The 15,378-nt window shown below is 38.0% G+C and overlaps 1 protein-coding gene across 7 annotated transcripts in view; it reads left to right on the top strand.

Moving 5' to 3' along the window:
- The window catches only part of LOC122555118 (gamma-aminobutyric acid receptor subunit rho-3-like), a 116,695-nt gene that overhangs the window by 81,874 nt on the left and 19,443 nt on the right, over positions 1–15,378 (top strand). For 2 of the 7 annotated variants that reach the window (XM_043700815.1, XM_043700816.1), the window contains 3 exons: positions 5,042–5,240; positions 9,301–9,407; positions 15,307–15,374. In XM_043700815.1, the coding sequence (XP_043556750.1) occupies positions 5,119–5,240; positions 9,301–9,407; positions 15,307–15,374 (297 nt within the window). In that variant the 5' untranslated portion in view covers positions 5,042–5,118. Of the gene's footprint in view, positions 1–3,912; positions 4,321–4,694; positions 5,241–9,300; positions 9,408–15,306; positions 15,375–15,378 lie in introns of those variants that run through there. The other 5 variants (XM_043700820.1, XM_043700818.1, XM_043700814.1 and 2 more) reach the window with 4 other exon arrangements.

The raw sequence follows: 15,378 nt of genomic DNA, 5'->3' as shown, positions 1-15,378 counted from the left end.
CCCAAATTCCTCTATTCTGTAGCTTTCTCTATTTAAATAATATTCAGCTCCTCTATTCCTCCTGAAAAAGTGCATAACTTCATATTTTCCCATGCACTGAATCTGTCTATTTTTCTCAGTAGATTTTTTGTGTCATCCTTACCAATTGCTTTCCCATCTATTTTTGTGTCACCTGCAAATACGGCTATGAGATGTTCATTTTCTTCATCCAAGTCACTGATATAAATTGTGTTATAATCGTGTCCCCATCAGTGATCCCTGGTGGTGTGTGCATTCAGTATGACCTGACACACCTCTGGAGCAGGTGGGAATTGAACCCAGACCTTACTGATTTAGCAGTAGAGACATTACCACTGTGCCATAAGACCAGGGATCTAGATCAGATGGTATAGATAATTTCTAATCAACCTGTTCTGACACTGGAACAGGAGGGATTTGAACAGACCTTTATGACCCAGAGGTAGAGACACTATCCCTGTCCCACAAGAGTCCTTCTAAAAATGATTTATTATTTATATTTTTTGGATACATAAGCCACATTGATATGCTGTTTAAGTGGAGAAACACTTTATCTGGCCTCTTATTGCAGCCATTAAATACTCTCCTTTCAGAAACATTGTTAAGTAGTCCACTTTTGGTGCTGCCTTTTGATACTGAACCTATCTTGCAGATGATTTTGGCTCAACATGGTGAGCTTTAGAATGTCCATTTGCTACAGCGACTTGTAGGCTCCTCTGTGACCCCTGGTGTCTTCCAAGGTTTGCCCTCAATCTCTGTTTCCCAATGACCTTCCCCCTCCCCCTTATTTCTTTTTCATCACTTTATGGTACAATCAGTGTCCATATTTTGGGCCTGGAGCCTGACTGTTGAGATGCTTCTGGCCCTTGCCCTTTACACCCTCTAGCTTGAATGAGCTTGACTTGCTTTGAGCCCCTTTGAGACTCCTCCAATCCAACCAAATACTACTCTATAGCCTTTAACTTCTGCCTACAACTGTAACTGTTCCCTCAGTTAGTCAAGACAATCAGGTCAGTCCAAAGTTGTGAGCTGCCCATGACCATGATGACATGAAGCACAGACCAGAAAACCCCTTGTTATTGTACAACACATGCCTCTGAATGATCATGGCACATGGGCGCACAATGATTGTGGCCCATCCCCCAGATCAAGTTTATAAAATGTCTCCAGCTAACTGACAAGCAAAGTCAAGAGGACTGATTTTGTTTGATCATTTCTAGGACTGATTGCTTTGTGGCCCTTCAGTGCCACATACTATTCCTTTCCCATTGACACTGCATTGTTCCCAACAGCCACAAGCTCCCGCTTTGCCATCTGCACTAATGTATTAATTTAATCTAACTGCAACATTAGAGCACCTAGTATTTGCTTCAAGTTATTCTGGAAGCTCAGTTTTCTTTGATAATGAACCATGACTCTGACATTTGGGTTCATTATCATGTATCTATTCTGGGTACATGCAAATTGTGCATTGGACGTTTCCTAGCACAGTAATAATGCAGTCTGCTTCAAACATCCAAAACAAACGCTCTGAGCAGTAGCAATGTTTTGATTATTGCAGAAACCCATTCTCCAGTATTCCTTAATTTCAGGTCAAGCTAGAGCTTCTATCCAGAATCAAAGCTGTTTAACTGGATAATAATCAGACTTTTATATATAATTGTCACCATACATTGCAGCATTGATACCAGCATCTCCATAAGCAAATTCCGCCCCACTGCCTTATATCTTAATTTTCTCTCTCCATTAATGTGCCCAGTAGTCCTTGAATACATTTTGCTATCTGTTTTGACAGCTTTGCCTAATAGATTAATCTGTAATTCTTCACTCAATATCTATATCAATTCCAACATCTATATTCTTGAGATGGAAACATTTTTGTGACTTCACTTACAACATTTGTGAAAGAAAATGCCAGACTTAAAGACTGTACATTTTACAAGTGGAGATATTTGATACTTTTCTCTTTTCAGATCACAATGCTAGTCATTCCAATTTGGTGTGGTTCATAACATTCAGAAAATGAATATAAAAGTGAACCATTCTGCTGCCGTTTTATTTCAACTACGATGGGTTATGTACAATAGCCCCCTCTGGTGATATGGGATGGAACTCCTAAATGTTTAAAACTTGATTTCCCTGAAAATTGCTTTGTGGAGTCTGCCTCTAAATTCAAATTAGTGGAGAATTTGAATTTGTACTGCAATAATTCAAGAGTGTTTGGAATACTCCTTACTTGCCTGGATGAGTCCAGACTAGCTCCAATAATATTCAAGAAGCTTGATATTTCCAAGAAAGCTTGATTGACATTACATCTGGCATCTTCAACCGTCATTCCTTCTACAACTGACAGTAAAGTACATAATCTACTGCAACAACTCAAAAAGGCTCTGCAGTGATTGGAATCAAGTTGACCTTGTTGATAACGAGGTTGTAGATTAGGGTTGTTAACCTGGGACATCCAGGAAAGCTCTGGCTGACTAATATAACTGGGAGAAAGTGAGGACTGTAGATACTGGCGATCAGAGTTAAGATTAGAGTGGTGCTGGAGAAGCACAGCAGGTCAGGCAGCATCCGAGGAGCACAAAAATCAGTGTTTCGGGCTTCAGGAATGATGAAGGGCTTTTGCCCAAAACGTCGATTTTCCTGCTCCTAGGATGCTGCATAACCTGCTGTGCTTTTCCAACATCACTCTAACCTTAACTCTAATATAACTGGGAGATCAGAGTCTACTCAGTTGAGGTGACTGACTCTGAACTGGCTGGGTATGGTTATTTCAGCCTCCTACAGCAACACCTTCCAAACTTGTGACCTCTACCACCTAGCGGGACATAGGCAGCAGATACATGGGATTACCACTATATGCTCCTTTCCAAGCCACACACCACCCTGACTTGGATCTACATCGCCACTCATTCAAAATGCTGAAATTCCCTCCCTAACAGCATTGTAGCTGTATGTAGATGTGATAGATTGCAGCAGTTCAAAAATATAGCTCACCATAACCTTCTCAGGGGCAAGTAGTGAAGATCAGTGCTGGTCTTGCCAGCAACACATGTATTCCATGAATGAATTTACAAAACTAATTACTGAAAAGTTTGATTTTATTGTTTAGTCAAATTGCTATTGTTCAGGTGTAAACTATTCCAGCACGTTTTGGTGTCATGTGACTTCTGACTTTGTCCACTGCAGTTCAATACCAGCACCTCTTACTACCAATTCTGCATTAACAACCTATCCAAGAAGGCATACAGCACAATCGGCACCAAAATTATGCACTTGAAGGACCTTGGGCTTGAAACAGCTGAACGTACAAGCTATACAAAACCAAAGTTCGTGGCAACAGAGGACATGGAAAGGTCCTGTGCTGGCTGTTTAAATCAGCTGTACTATGACTCCCATCTGCATGGTCTTTCTCTATTTGGAGCATTTGTGGTTCTTTTTTAAGGATATACCCAATTTCTTTTTGAAAACTATTGAATTTGCTTCCATCATGCTCTCAGAGAATGCATTCCAGAGCATAACAAATAGGCTGCTTCTAAAATCTCCTAATCTCTCCTCTGGTATACTTTTTGTTATTGTTTTCACCCCCCATACATGCTCTTGGGGGAGTAAAAGAATGAAAATGATGAAATTTAGATATGATTCAAAGATGTCTGTTCAAAACTGTCAAAAAAATTGGAATAAACAGGTAAACTTCAGAGTAAGTTTTGCAGTGTTTATAAACTTGTCTTATTTAATCTCAATTAGTAACATTTATATTAATACTTTGTCTTTTTCCATACATTTTTATACTTTTCTATGGTCCTTGATTTTTAATTGATTCCACTCTAGCCTTTGATCCAATAAGTCTTTGAATCCTTTTTCTCTCCCTCTAATTATTTCCTGCTGCCAGAGTTCTCTTTTTTTATTATTTCTACTTTTGACAGATGAAATACACCGAGCAGATTTGCTGTACAGAAATGTTTACATGGACAGCGCTATCTCTGTCAATACCGTCCAGAATTCCATATTTACTAAGCAATTAATCCCAAAGAACGGATTCCACACCCCTCCCCCGAACTTGCCCAGCTGCTTGGTACAAACATTTTTCTCTGTATGAAGATCTGTGAATGAAGTCACTTTGCCCAATGCTTGGTCGTTTGTTAGAACTTTTCATTTTTAGTTAATCAGATCTCCAGTCAACATCCCACACTATTTCCAGTATTGTTCCGATTCTGCAGATTTTTAGATCTTCCAAATCTGCGATTATTTGGAGCAATTGCCAAACTCCAGCTTTAGACATGGGGATTAGTGCTGCTGGTAAGTGCATCAATTGATATATCTGCCAAGCATTATTGTATTTTGACTTTTTAAATATTACACCATTATTGTTTGAAAAACCTGCTGTAAACATTCTATCTGATAATGTCACCAGATAATCAAAGATGTCTTCTATGCAAAATTGGTAATTTGTATACAAAATAAATTAAAGCATTGACGGGCAATTATGTGGGTCAACCAACCTCTTGATGTTTATTTGATGTCACATTAGCAGTTCGTTGCTATGTATTTATCTCTCCCCTCCCCCTTTCAGCTTTGAGTGAAAACATTTTGTGTTCTGTGGTTTCCAATAGAGTGGGAAAAACTGGTTGAGCTTTCATCAGATTTTAATGTTATTGGACTATTTTGGGCCTCTGGTCTGGGTAGTTATAAAGAGGATTAAAATGATTGACGTCACTCCTTATTCCTAATTCTCGGAAGTGCATCTTGCATGTATTTGTTATTTTCCAGTTCTGGAGCCGCTTGGTTTGAATGTGACACCCGCCTTCAAACATCGAAAATAAATAATAAAACTGGGCCCATTCCAGTCAGGCATCAATGGGTTTTAGACCTGACTGTAATTCAATATATTTCAAGTTTTAAGGATACGTTTTCCGTCAAAATAAAACTGGATTCCAGAATCAAGAGACAAAAAGAAAGTGAGCTGGTGAAATGTGTAGCATGTTGAGAGAAGCTGATACTTTTCTTGTTGGTGTCTTAGGTCGATTCTTTAAAATGACATGACGCCTTGAGTTATCTTGACTGTCTCCATGTATAAGAAAACTGTGAATTAAAACCATGCTGTTCTTCTGGGGGCTGCTGTTATTCACCTTGTTTCCGGTTGCAATGGAGAGGGGCAGTACCAGTCGTATCAAAAAACACCACCAGCAGCCCAGATCTCAGGATATCAAGCAGAAAAGGTAAGCTGTGTTGTGGCAATCTGAACAATAACTTGGTCAAAATGAACATATTTAGATTGCATAAGAAAAATAGTTTTGATGTTTACATTTTCCATCTCTGCTTCTCTCTTGCATCCAGGCATCAAGAAGATTTGTCATTTTTAGCTGTGACCAACAATTCAGGTCTGCTCACTTTTGTAGTGCAGAATCCAATTTAGCAATTTTTATTCCCATCTGCCTCATGCCCACCTCGAATGAAAATTGTATATAGCAATTATACAGCTAACATCTGAACTAGAGATTGCCATAACAATCCCACTGAGATGAATTAACTTAAAATATCATTTGAGAGTAGGAGCAATTTTTATTCCCATCTGCCTCATGCCCACCTCGAATGAAAATTGTATATGGCAATTATACAGCTAACATCTGAACTAGAGATTGCCATAACAATCCCACTGAGATGAATTAACTTAAAATATCATTTGAGAGTAGGTATTGGACTCACTATAGGGGGAGTCTTAATGGTTAATAAAGCCATCTGATTTTTTTTACTCGTTTTCACGTATTATAATTCTTTTTAACACCTTGAACGAGCATTTCATTTATATTCTTTCTCTCTATGGTTTTTCAATGCGTGTTTCTTTATCTAATTCTGCACAGAGCATTCCAATGACTAATTCTGAATGATGCCAATTCAATTTCATCCCATCCACAGCAGCTATTTCAGTCAGTTGCATCAATATTGTGTGACGCAGCATGTTATCTCACTTCATCCTCCTTGCAGTAGCTGCAGCTTTTGATAGAATTGGCCATTGCATCCTTTTCTACTCCTCTTGGTCCAATGTTACAAATCCTACCTATATTAAAATTCAATTTGATCAAACAAATACCAATTATAGAACATCACTGTGCTTCTGCTTTTTTTGGAGACAAATAAACTGCAGATGCTGGAATCCAAGGTAGACAAGCTGGAGGAGGTACACCTGAAACGTCGACTTCTCCACCTCCTGAGGCTGCCTGGCTTGCTGTGTTCTTCCGGCCTCCTGCTTATTTACCTGTGCCTTTTGTGGGCCTACTTCAGGTTTCAAGAATTGGATTTTGCAGTGGGTTAATGATCAGTCTTAGAACCAGCACCATTGTTAAAGTGCAAATCAGATGACAACTTCCAGCAATTGCATCTGCTGTAGCCAAATTTGCAGATGACACAAAAATAGGTGGAAGGGTAGGTTGAGAGAGGGATGCAAACAGGTTACACAGAGATATTGATAGGTTAGGTAAAGTGGCAAAATGTTGGTAAATGAAGCATAATATGGGAAAATGTGAAGTTGTTCATTTTAGAAAGCAGAACAAATTCATTATAATTCATTTTGGTTGATTGATATAGAGAAAAACAGAAAACTGCAACATGAAGTGACCGGAGGTACTTGCGTATGAAACACAGAAAACTAGCACACAGTTGCAGCAGGTGATTGAAGGTGAATGAAATGTGGGCCCTTATTTCAAGGGGTTGGAGTATAAGAGTAGAGAAGCCTTAGTGCAATTGTACAAAGTGCTGGTGAGACCACATCTGCAGTCTGTGAGCAGTTTTGGTCTACTTATTCAGATCTGCTCACTTTTGTAGTGCAGAATCCATTTTAGCAATTTTTATTCCCATCTGCCTCATGCCCACCTCGAATGAAAACTATATTATGGCAATTATACAGCTAACGTCTGAACTAGAGATTGCCACAACAATCCCACTGAAAAATTATTTCATTGGAGGTAGTTGAGAGAAGGTTCACCAGGATGATTCCTGTTGTGGAGGGATTGTCTTATGCACAAAGATTAAACAGGTTGGGGCTGTACTTATTGGAGTTTAGAAGAATGATAGGTGATCTCATTGAAACATGTAAGATTTTAAAGGGGCTTGACAGAGTAAATACTGAGAGGATGTTTTCCCTCATGGGAGAATCTAGGACCAGAGGGTATAATCTCAGAATTAACGGGCACAATTTCAGACTGAGATAAGGAGGAATGTCTTCTCTCATAGAGTTGTAAGTCTTTGGAACTCCTTGCCACAGAAAGCTGTCTGAGCAGAGTCCTTGCGTATATTTAAGGCTAAGATAGATGAATTCTTGATTAATAGGGGAATCAAGAGTTGTGGGGAAAGGGTAGGAAAGTGGGCTTGAGGAATGTTAGATTAGCCATGATCCTATAATGCTGGAGCCGGCTTGAGGGCCTGAATGGCTTACTCCCGTTCCTATTTTCTATGATTTTATGGTCTTATAAATATGAAAGTCAGGAAATTCCTATTGAGATGCCCTGCTCAACCAGAAACCTCTTTCTATTCAAGGGACTCAGTATCAGAATACATGGAATAGTGTGACATTGCTGTACTTATTTGATATACACCAACCAGAAAAATATGTAGCTTTTTAATTCAAGCACAACCGAATATTTATTCCTATGGTAAGTCTTAATTTCTGCCAAGAAATCTCCTTGCACTGCAAATTAATTTTCATAATTGGAGTCAAATTCCTTCAGATTTTATTTATTGGACATTTAAAAGGCATAAGTGATTTTATAATATTTACATTTTCTTTATGTCTATTTTGTCTCTCTTAGTTCCATCTTCCACTATCCTTATTTTACATTTTGTAATTGGTTTGACGTTGAATGAAATGTTCTGACACTTTCTGGTCAATATCTGCATTCCACATTTATGATTCTTCAATCTGATGAGGAGATACAAGGTTGCTTGCCTTATTCACACACGATCCAGATACCCTACAGAGAGTGCTGCATTCAAATAATGTTCTAGTTATGAAAACCTCCAGGAGAAAACTGCATAGAAAGTCTATGGACAAGTGATAGTATTTAAAATATCTAGTGCATTTTGTTTGTTGCTGAGAGGGAAGCTCAAGTCCATGAATAACTGATGCAAAATAAATGTAGATTTCCTTTTAATGTGAGAAATTCAAAAGTCAACACTTGCAAAAGGGGTTAGCACTGCTGCCTCACAGCGCCAGGGACCCAGGTTGGATTCCAGCCTTGGGAGACTGTCTGTGTGGAGTTTGCACGTTCTCCCCGTGTCTGCGTGGGTTTCCTCTGGGTACTTCGGTTTCCCCCCACATTCCAAAGATGTGGAGGTCAGGTGAATTGGCCATGCTAAATTGTCCATAGTTGTTACGAGCATTAGTCAGAGGGGGGTGGGTTACTCTTCGGAGGTTTGGTGTGGACTAATAAGGATAGAGGGTTGGGCCGAAGGGCTTGTTTCCACACTGTAGGGAACCTAATCTACTCTAAAGTCAACACTCTTCTTTCCACACCTTATTTTAAGATGTAATTATTTCTCTTATTTAAATACTGCTTTTTAGCGCACAAATTCAGAAGTCACTCAACAGCAGGTTTATAATCCAACAGGTTTATTTTAAATCACACAAGCTTTCAGAGCACAGCCCCTTTGTCAGATGTAACTGCACTTGATGAAGGAGCTGTGCTGTAAAGACTTGTGTGACTTCAAATAAACCTGTTGGAATATAATCTGGTGTTGTGACTTCTGACTTTGTCCACCTCAATCCAACACAGGCACCCGCACACCATGTTTTTAGGTGCAGTCTGAGAGCTAAGGTGAACTTGCCTGTTCCTTGGCAATAAGACTAATGAGACTGGGATAGATCACTGCACCTGACAGTTACTTGTGGTTGTGTCTCATGTTTCTTCATGGGCAACTTGTTAATGCCACCCTATTAGGTCCCTCATTCGATGTGATTTAAATTGTCACACATCTTCACTGATACTGTCTGAAGCACTCTGGGTGAAAGTTGGTGTATAGAATTTGAGAGGAAACCATAGTAACACTGAATGATAATTATAAAGGGTCCATCCTCCAACCTGGTGAGATCCATTCAAGAGTTCATCAGCACACCTGTATAGTTTTGGCTCCCTATTTCCTTTGTGTTGCGTTTTAGCACATGATATTAAGTACTGTTTGATTTAACCAATCTCTTGCCAATACCACTCTCTGATGTTTTTAAAAGCAGTGTTGCATCTATGCTTTTCTATTACGATTTTGAAGAAATTTTATGTTTTGCTTCAGTAGACCAGAAAGTAAAAGATCTGATTTAACCAAAACACACCTGACAAAATCTGAACAACTCCTTAGAATAGAGGACCACGATTTTGCAATGAGACCCGGATTTGGAGGTAAAGGTTTTCTACCAATTTCACCACGCTATTCAGTAGTTTAAGTATTTTTCCTAATCCTGAGAAGTGTAACACTTATTATGGATTTTCTATAGCTGCTATATATTTTTATATGTAAACAATTTGAACAGCATCATTGGATAGTCAAAATTTGACTCACTCAGAAGCTAACGTAATATGAAAAGATTTGGGAGCATTTGGCTATTATAAAATTTGCACAGTGTAATTGTCATGATATTGGAAATGAATTTTAAATAGGAGAAAATATCATTTATGCTAAGGGTTCAAAGCTATTCAATTTACTAATATCTGCTCAGGTGTGCCCGGGAACAGACCCAGAAAACATTCCCCTCTAATATTATTTTGGTGGTAAGTTTCATATACCAGCGTTCCCACTGCAATTAACAATAAAACATATTAAAATAATGTGGCTACTTAATGAATGTATCAATCCAGAGCATTTTAATGCTAAATTAACCATTTCTCTTTATTGGTCTAGAATTTTCAAACTAATGAAGGTAATAGTATTAGTGCTTGTCATTATTACTCTGTAAAATTGACCATACATTGTAGTGTCTGCACATATGCAATTAAAGATGGAATTTTGTAAATTGCTATTAGTGAGACCCAACATTTCTACAGGATATGCTGCTGTCTTTTCAATCTAAATTGATGTGAACCTAAACTAGTTACATGCTTTTCTCACTGTAAGAATCATTGAAAATGTTATGCTTTGTTGAATGAGTTTTAGCAGCAAACTGAAACAAATTAATATTGAATATCATGTTTCTGTAAAGCAAATTTTATACATATGGTATATTGTTCTGTCCATTCTGTGACAAATGTCATGTGATTTTGAAGTTGTCGAAATATGATTTTCTAATAGTCCATCTTCTAATTATTTAAAATTTTGTAAAATCAATAAGAAATGAATTCTAATCCATGCTTTTTACGTTTTGGCTTGATGGCTATGAGAATTCTTCAACCTGATTGGCTGCTTAGCCACTTAGCCTATTTGATGACGTCATTGTTCATGATTACTGCAGAATATAGGTGGTATGAGATTGAAAGTCACTTTGGAGTAGGACAAAATAAAAAATCTAGACCCTGCGAAATTATGAGGGCAACTCCTTTTTCAAGGTCAGTAATGAATATAGTCCCTGAAGAAGGGCCTGTGCCCGAAACGTCGAATCTCCTGTTCCCTGGATGCTGCCTGACCTGCTGTGCTGTTCCAGCAATAAAGTTTCAACAATATAGTCCCTTCGCCATTGGCAGCAAAAAGGCCAATATATCTGATACTAAATGTGAGACTAAGTAAAGATTTTGTTTAGCCCTAACCAATATAAATCTTATTTTAACTCAATTGTAAATAAAAAAAGCAAAACAATTTCAAGAGTCAACATTATGTTAAAGATGGCAGCAGTTCACCATCTTCTTCAGGGCAACTAGAATGGCCCAGTAGCAATGTCCACATGTCATGAAGGAATAAGAAACAAAAAGCAGATACGTTCAAATGATATAGAAAAAAATTAGCATCACAGATTAGGTGGAAATACACCCCTTTAAACGGTGGATTTTTTAAAACATTTATTTTCTGTCCATTATTGGCACAGGTTTCTCTACAATACAAACTACAATGTTGGGTTGCTTTTTAAAACTTTTTCTTTACTTTTAGGTGAAATTAAGACAAGATTAACTTTTATTTATTTGTTCTATATAGAATTCATTCAAATTAAAATTCAAGTTTGTTACAATAGGATTAAATAGACAGAGCCAGTTTTAAATATTCGTCTCTGAAACTATTTATTGATCTTCATACTAATTATTGTATTTCCTCCATGAAGCTAGTAGATAAAATTAATTAAAGTTAATTTCCAATAAGAAGAAATTCCTTTTAAAATCATGTTTGTGTCTGATTATATCCATTCATTCTATGAATGAGAAATTAATGATCTGAACATTTAATTGACAGGTACTTACATCAATTATTTTTCATTTGGTTGCTATCATTCAAAATTGCAATCACAACTTCAGTTAGTACAATGCTATTTAAATCTTAATTTATAGAAGTTGAATTTGTAATCCCAGCACAGGAGCCACAAGGCCTTTAGTGAATGGTCCCAAGAGCACACTGGTAGCTGATGACTTGGCCTTCCAGCATTTGGCACAGCTAGCTTTTAAAACGCTTTGCAGCACACTCCAAGCTTGAGTTTGAAGAGCCTGGAGAGAATAAGATCAATTGCATAGTGAAATTTCCAGACACTGTAATATATTAAGGATTCAGTTTAAATTAAGTCTTGAAGTTAGCAGAGATAGAGAAAGTGGTAACCTTGGCAGAATTCTTCTACTTGGTGAATTTTGTGCAGCAAAGGATTAAGGGAAGCCGACTTGGTCCAATGTAGTCCACGAATCATTGGGTGAGGTGGTTGATAAAGTGGATACAGTTTTCATAATCTTCAGAAGAGATGAAAATAATAGATTCTAGTTTAGGAAGAATGCAAATTTAATATGTGTGGACTAGCACTTGTATATATATCCTTAGCGTGCATGTCATCCTGAAAGAAAATCCCAAATAGTTGCTGCATTAGCAGCACTGGCACAACCTCTTAGCTCCTCATGAGCACTTGCACACCTTTGAATCTTCAGACACCAGTCAATGGATATATTTCAGGCTGGAGCAAGGTTTATAGTGAAATTCCTGAATGGTCAGTATTGGGATCAATAAATTTCCTGTAAAATATTTGTGATCTGGACGTTGGTGAAGAGGGGACAATTTTAGAGTTTGCAGACACTTGACATGTAGGAATCCTTTAAATCCTTAGTGTTCATGACCAGTATATTTCTGTTAGAATGAACGATAAGGATGGCAAGATTTGGGAAACTTGGATAACTGAAGGTATTGAAAGTTTAGTCAAGAAGGTAAAGGAAGCAAATATAAAGTGAAGGAAAGTGAAATGCAACAAGGCCTTTGAGGAATATAAATGAAGTAGAAAAGAATTTAAATAAGAAATTAAGAGGGCGAGAAGGGGCCAAGAAATGTTCTTGGCAGGTTCTTGGCAGGTAGGATTAAGGAGAATCCCAAGGTATTTTATACATAATAAAGATAAAATAGTAACTAGTTAAGGATAGATCCACTCGATGGTAAAGTAGGGAATTCATGTGTGAAGCCAGAAGTGGGTGAGGTCCTTAATAAGTACTTCACATCAGTATTCACTAAGGAGAAGGACATTGATGACTATATGATTAGGGAGAGATATGTTGATATTCCGGGACATGTCAGTATTGAGAAAGAAGAGGTGTTGGGTCCTCTTGAAAAACATTCAGGTAAATAAGTTCCTAGAGTCTGATGGGATCTATTCCAAGATAATGAGGGAGGCAAGAGTGGATTTCTGGGGCCTTGAAAGAGACCTTTGTGTCCTCTTTAGCCACAGACAAAGTCCCAGAAGATTGGAGAATAGCTTATGTTGTTGCTGGTTTAAGAAGAGTGACAGGGATAATCCAGGAAACTCTCGGCCAATGAGCCTTACATCAGTGAGAGGGTAAATTATTGGAGAAGACCTTTATTCACAGGATTTACTTGCACAGCAAAGAATGGACTTTTGGTCAGCATGACTTTTTGTGGGGAAGGTCTTGTCTCACAACTTAATTGAGTTTTTTGAGGAAGTGATGAAGATGATTGATGGGGTAGGGTAGTAGATTTTGACAACATGGACTTTACTAAGGCATTTGAAAAGGTCCCTCATGGTAGACTGGTCCAGAAGATTAAGTCAGATTGCACACACAATTATCTTGGTCATAGAAGACAAAGGATAGTTATGGAGAGCTGTTTCTCTGACTCAAGTTCTGTGACATTTTATAATGATCAGTACTGAGAATTATGTTGTTTGTAATATGATTTGGATGAAAATTTAAGTGGTCTGATTAGTAAGTTTACAGACAACATGCAGGGTCACAAGGATAGGGTGGAGGGATGGATCTGGGTGGGATGGTCTTCGGTGAGTAGGTATGGACTCAATGGGCTGAATGGCCTGTTTCCACACTGTAAGGATTCTATGATTCTATGATTATGAAAATTGGCAGAGTTGTGGACAGCGAGGAAGGTTATTAAAGGATACATTGGGATATTGAGTGGGAAAATGGAAGATTGCATTTAAGCTGGACAAGTGTGAGGTGATGCATTTTGGGAGGTCAAATGCAATAAGAAAGGATAGAATAAATGGAGGACTCGTAGGAGCATTGATATACTGAGAGATCTTGTTGTGCAATTCCATAGCTCCCTGAAAATGGCAACACACATAGATAATGTGTTAAAGAAGGCATATAGAATGCTTACCTTCTTCACCTGGGGCATTAAGTGTAAAAGTTGGTAAGACACATGGCAGCTGCATAAGACTTTAGTCAGGCTACATTTGGAGTATTTTGTGGCATTCTAAACTCCAAACTATAGGAGGCTTTAGAGAGGGTACAAAGAGGTTTACCAGGATGTTGCCTGGATTGGAGTGTATTAGCTATAAGGAGAGGTTGGACAAACCTGGATTGTTTTCACTAAAATGGTGGCAGCTGAAGGGTGACCTGATAGATGTATATAAAATTGAAATGCATGGATAAGGTGGATAGTTGGAGTTCTTTTTCCCAGGGTAGAAATGTGAAAACTAGGGGGCATAGGTGAGAGGGGGAACTTTTAAAGGAAATATGCTGGGCAAGTCTTTTACACAGAGCCTGGGACACACTGCCAGTTGAAGTGGAAGAAGCAGATACATTGGCAAGATTTAAAAGGCATTCAGACAGATGCATGAACAGGCAGGGAATAGAGGGATACAGACCCATGAGCAGGCAGATGGGACTACTTTAGAATGGCATCACGGTAGGCATAGACATGGTGGGCTGAAGGGCCTCTTCTTGTGCTGTATTGTTCTACATTCTACAATACATTCAATGATGAAACAGTGGAAACATTCTAAGCTATGAGGAGGACAGTATAGAACTTTGAAGGACATTGATATTGATGAAGTGGGCAGATAGACAGCGGCTGAAGTTTAGTGTGGAGAAGTGTACATGATACTATTAAGAACATAGAGAGACAGTATAACATTAAGGGTACTTTATGAATAAATATGAAGGAACAAAGAGACTTGGGTGTTTATATATTTTGTTGGAGAAGCAGATGCTTTTGTTTGTTATTTAACCATTGAACTCTCCCTTTTTTATTACCCTTGTTTTAGTTTCAAACTGTTTATTCCTGTCAGCTTCTGTGAAGATAATTTCAGCCAGCTAAATATCTCTTTCTGTATATATCCATGATTTTTCCATCACTTTAACCTTTTCAAAATTCCTTGCTCTAAGTCTCTCCTTTCCAATATAGACAGTCAACTCCTCTGCACCTCCAATAGGATAGCTTGTACTTCTTCCTTAAACAGAGGCTCAGTTAGTCTCCAACTACCACATCATCCTCCATCTGGATGAATACGTTCCCTAATTGAGCAACTTTGCCTGAGACTCTACTCTCTTCCTTCAAAGAAAAAGTGGAAACCATGCCAGTCCAAGTTAAGCATGCTTTTTCATTGAATATGTGGAAAGATATTTGTTCCAATTGTACTCACTCTCATTCCTTACCTTCTTGATATTGATGCCTGTAGTATTGTTGGTTTCTATTCCCTATGTGAGTCAAAAATCTTTTCTTTAATTAGTATTTTTCTCAATAATGACTCACCTGTGTTGTGTTGCCACTAACTCTGTTTTAATTTCAGATTTACAGCATTTGCTACAATTTTTGCTTTTTATTTATGTTATTAAGAATGAACAAGATATTGTATGACAACTGCTGCTTTTGGAACTACTTGAAGGTAAAACATTAAAAATGGTGAAACTAAAGTCACATGTTTCCCACTTGCCTTTTAAGGGCCGGCAGTATCTGTTGGTATAGATGTGCAGGTTGAAAGCATTGACAGCATTTCTGAAGTTGATATGGTAA

Source organism: Chiloscyllium plagiosum, chromosome 12, assembly GCF_004010195.1.
Source record: "Chiloscyllium plagiosum isolate BGI_BamShark_2017 chromosome 12, ASM401019v2, whole genome shotgun sequence".
NCBI lineage: Eukaryota > Metazoa > Chordata > Chondrichthyes > Orectolobiformes > Hemiscylliidae > Chiloscyllium > Chiloscyllium plagiosum.
Note: the sequence above shows the minus strand (reverse complement) of the source record. Positions and strands in the feature narration are given on the sequence as shown.